General features: G+C 51.4%; 2 protein-coding genes across 9 annotated transcripts in view; one reads left to right on the top strand and one right to left on the bottom strand.

Moving 5' to 3' along the window:
- The window catches only part of TEN1 (TEN1 CST complex subunit), a 6,176-nt gene extending 2,900 nt beyond the window's left edge, over positions 1–3,276 (bottom strand). Inside the window, exons 1-3 of one of the 7 annotated variants that reach the window (XM_006756368.2) lie at positions 2,849–2,946; positions 1,480–1,527; positions 896–1,019 (exon numbers count right to left, since the gene is read on the bottom strand). The gene's annotated coding sequence lies outside the window, so the exon portion shown is untranslated. Of the gene's footprint in view, positions 1–895; positions 1,020–1,479; positions 1,809–2,848; positions 2,947–2,986 lie in introns of those variants that run through there. The other 6 variants (XM_006756367.2, XM_006756373.2, XM_006756370.2 and 3 more) reach the window with 6 other exon arrangements.
- ACOX1 (acyl-CoA oxidase 1, palmitoyl) overlaps positions 1–3,646 on the top strand; it is a 42,533-nt gene that overhangs the window by 17,032 nt on the left and 21,855 nt on the right. For both annotated transcript variants that reach the window (XM_006756366.2, XM_006756365.2), the window contains exon 3: positions 3,374–3,558. In XM_006756366.2, coding sequence (XP_006756429.1) covers positions 3,438–3,558 — 121 coding nt within the window. In that variant the 5' untranslated portion in view covers positions 3,374–3,437. The remainder of the gene's footprint in view (positions 1–3,373; positions 3,559–3,646) is intronic.

The raw sequence follows: 3,646 nt of genomic DNA, 5'->3' as shown, positions 1-3,646 counted from the left end.
GCCGGAAACCAAGTTCATCAGGGCTTTGATCGGCTTTGGGTTTGTTTGAAGACAAGAACCTTGACGGTGTATGCTTGCCACTCCACACCTAGGTCAGATTACAGCTTCTTATGGAAGGAGATAACTCAGGAACAGGCCCATGGAAGAGTGCACAGGGCAAGGTGTGTGGGAGGGGGCGGGGAGCGTCCATGCCCTCTGAGGGCACCGCTCTCCCCCACACACACCACCACGTTTGCCAACCCAGAAGCAACTCATTAACGTTCTAGAAGTTACAATTCTTTGTTAGCGGATATTGCACCATGAATCTTCAATCTGAAAACTCCAGTTACACATGATTTGAACTATGGCCTCAAAAGGTTCTAGCATGTGGGGATGACAAATGTTACACTAATCTCAGCGGAATGGATTTCACAGTAACCAGATAAATGATTATCTTTCTGTCTTTAAAAGGTTTCCAATCAGAGGAAAATGTATTCAGAGAAGAATCATCCATGGATGCTAAAGGCACTGCGTACAAGTCTGATGTGTCCAATGCACCATATGGGACACGATGAAATATTTATTGAGTGGATGCAGAAGAGAGTGAACCCCAAATCCACCTCCCCCCACACTCAGCTTGGCACACAGAGAACCCCAAGCACACCTAACTGCCTACATTCAAGTGACTTTGTGGTCTGCTGTCTTCCCTGGCAGTTCTTTACTCCTCCTCAACCGCCCAGGCCAGGCAAATGGTTTGAGTATCAACAGCCAGTCTGCCCACCGAGATTCTTTGAATTCCCTCCCGTTTCCACCAATTTTGGACTGTTGTGCATTCTTACCCAATCCTAATCAAGACTCTAAACTGAAAAACTGGCCTTAAACCAAGCTTCCAATTCTCAAAAAATCCTGGCCTTACCTTCTCCTCTCTGAGACACTGCCCACGTGTTGCCCAGTAGTGTTCTCCTTGCCCGAGGAAGCAAGAAACTCCGCTTTGTGGTGTTGGTGAACTTCTGAGCCAGTTTTTGCAAGAGGAATACACTCTAAACACAGTAGCCAAAATAAATATTTTACTGCCTGGGAGCATTAAAAACAGCTTCAGTAACAGTGCCTTCCCCAAGTATACCAGAGCTAGAGATCAAAGGACCAATCAGTAATCATGAACTTGTATTTATTTAGAATTTTGATATTCTGTTCATTGTCCATTTTCTTGCATTAATTTTGATTTTTTAAAAAATATTTTATTGATTTTTTACAGAGAGGAAGGGAGAGAGATAGAGTGTCAGAAACACCGATGGGAGAGAAACATCGATCAGCTGCCTCCCGCACATCTCCCACTGGGGATGTGCCTGTAACCCAGGTACATGCCCTTGACCGGAATCGAACCCGGGACCTTTCAGTCCACAGGCCGACACTCTATCCACTGAGTCAAACCGGCCCTGGCTTGATTTTTTAAAATCTTCTATTAAAACAGTTAATCTTAATTTTTTGGCACTTCCTTACATTTTGTGTTGGAGGTGAATGATTCACTCGTCGTACCCTATTCCCAGGCTGGAAGGAACAGAGCATTAAATTTATAGTTTTGTGGACAGAAAAAAAAAAGGTCCTATGGAAAGTAATTTCACAGGGTGACCTGATCATAAATTCCTAAATGGGCAGGTCATTGTTAGGTTGGAGGGAGCCCAGGATCAGATGCATGCAGATGTGTGACAAGATAAGGGACCCTCCCTGGAATTTCTAACAGATCAGCGGGCCAGAAACAGATACTGGCTCCTCCCTGGAATCCACCACGACCCCCACACAGATACTGACTCCTTCCTGAATACACTGCCCACCCCTGCGGCGGGAGCTTCCTCAGCTGAATACCGTGATGACCCCCGGGGCGGGTGGCTTCCTCAGCTCATGCCCCTGCCCTCATTAACCCTTTCCCTGTTGGCGTGAATCCACTGGCCCTGTCTCTGGGGTTCGTGGGTCGCCCGGGGACACAGATTGAAACCTTTCCTTTTCTTTCTTTTCTGATTGACTTGGCTCTCTTTATTTCCTACGCCGCCTCCTGAGCCACCTAACAGTCACCATGGTGGGCAATCACATCCCAGGCCTGTAACTCCTGTAGTGAAGGTTTTAAGGCAGCCCTGTCCGTAGTTCTCACGCAGCTAAGTTAACACAACTTGGAAATAAGCAAAATCACCCTCAAGGGAGCACATAATGTTGATAACTGTCCTGCAAAATTGTTATTCTCCGCAGCATTTGAGATCTTCCCCAAATATGGCATCAATTTGGCTCAAATAAACTCATAAAAATTCTCTACAGGTTTGGCCATTTCTTACATTTTTAAAAAACGGGATTAAGTATGTTGATGAAAGTTATAAAGGTAAATTAGGGAGATACAAAGGGGGTGGTGTCGTGTGCTCGATCTTCATTAGCATGGCATTAGGTCAAAGACTAATGAAAACGAACAAACAAACCGCATTTAAGTTCAACTTTTCAGGAATCAGAACTAAGAGCGCAACTGATTAAAAGCGGCGGCTCCTAAGGCCGAACTCTGCTTTTCATTACAAACCCTCCTGCCCTAGGTCTTTAAAAAGCGCGTGCATTTACAACTCGGATGACGACGCTGGTAATTGTGAAAACAATACGGTGGATTCCAAGATCGCTAAGTACAGGGCTAGCTCGGCCTCGTTCCAAGTCCGCGCCCACAGCCGGACCCAGCCCCCAGCCGCCTCCGCCCCCGGCAGCAAGGATGCCACGATCTTAACAAAAGATAACTAGAGCCTCTCCCCGTCCTTTCCAGATCCAATCTGGGCGGCTTGGGCAAACCCTACGACCTCCCTTAGCGACCGCGCCAAGCGCACAGGTCCTCCACCCCCAGGACCTTGAGTCTCCTTCCCCGCGCCTCTCCCGGGAGGCCTTTGCGCCTGGACCCGGAAGCGGCAGGGCGGACAAGTCCCAAGGCGCAGGCGCAATCCGCCTTTACCTGGTTGTCCCGCCCCTTCCCAAGCCTCCAGCCAACCTGTTTGGGCGTCGGGGCCGTCCTTTGCTTCCTTTTTCCGCCCCGCGTGATCGCGAGACGACGGGCGGTACTGAGCGCGCCGCGCTTCCCCCTCCCTCCCGACAATTGCTTGAGCAGCTTCCGGGGCCTCTTCCCCGGGTTTGGAGGGATCGGCTCAGGGGCTCCCCGGGCCGAGGTGGGGACCCGCCTTCCCGGGGGCTGACCTGAGTCAAGGAGACCAATCCGGCGCCGCCGCCTCCTGGGCAAGGGCCGCTCACACGCCCGGCAGCCGCCGGGAAGGGGAAGGGGAAGGGGCGACTCCTTCATTGGCGTAGAAGCCACACATCCAGGGAAGTCAGTATTCATTCCCAGTATTATTTTTCTTCTACATGGACAGGGGATGTGGAGGTCCGGCCCGCGCCGGAGATTCTGACAACCTTCGTCGACGCCGCCTCGGCCTCCGCTGCTCCCGATGGCTGTCACCATGAATGAGGACCTGCGCCGGGAGCGGGCCTCCGCCAGCTTCAACCGCGAGCTGCTCACGCACATTCTGGACGGCAGCCCGGAGAACACCCGGCGACGCCGAGAGATCGGTGAGGGCTGCGGGCCAGGCCTCCCTCCGTACCGTGTGGGGGTGCTGTAGGACGTAGGCTCTGGCCCAGCTTTGGGGGGGCCGGGACC

Source organism: Myotis davidii, unplaced genomic scaffold, assembly GCF_000327345.1.
Source record: "Myotis davidii unplaced genomic scaffold, ASM32734v1 scaffold274, whole genome shotgun sequence".
NCBI lineage: Eukaryota > Metazoa > Chordata > Mammalia > Chiroptera > Vespertilionidae > Myotis > Myotis davidii.
The sequence above is the reverse complement of the archived record's forward strand: the minus strand, read 5'-3'. Positions and strand labels throughout refer to the sequence as shown.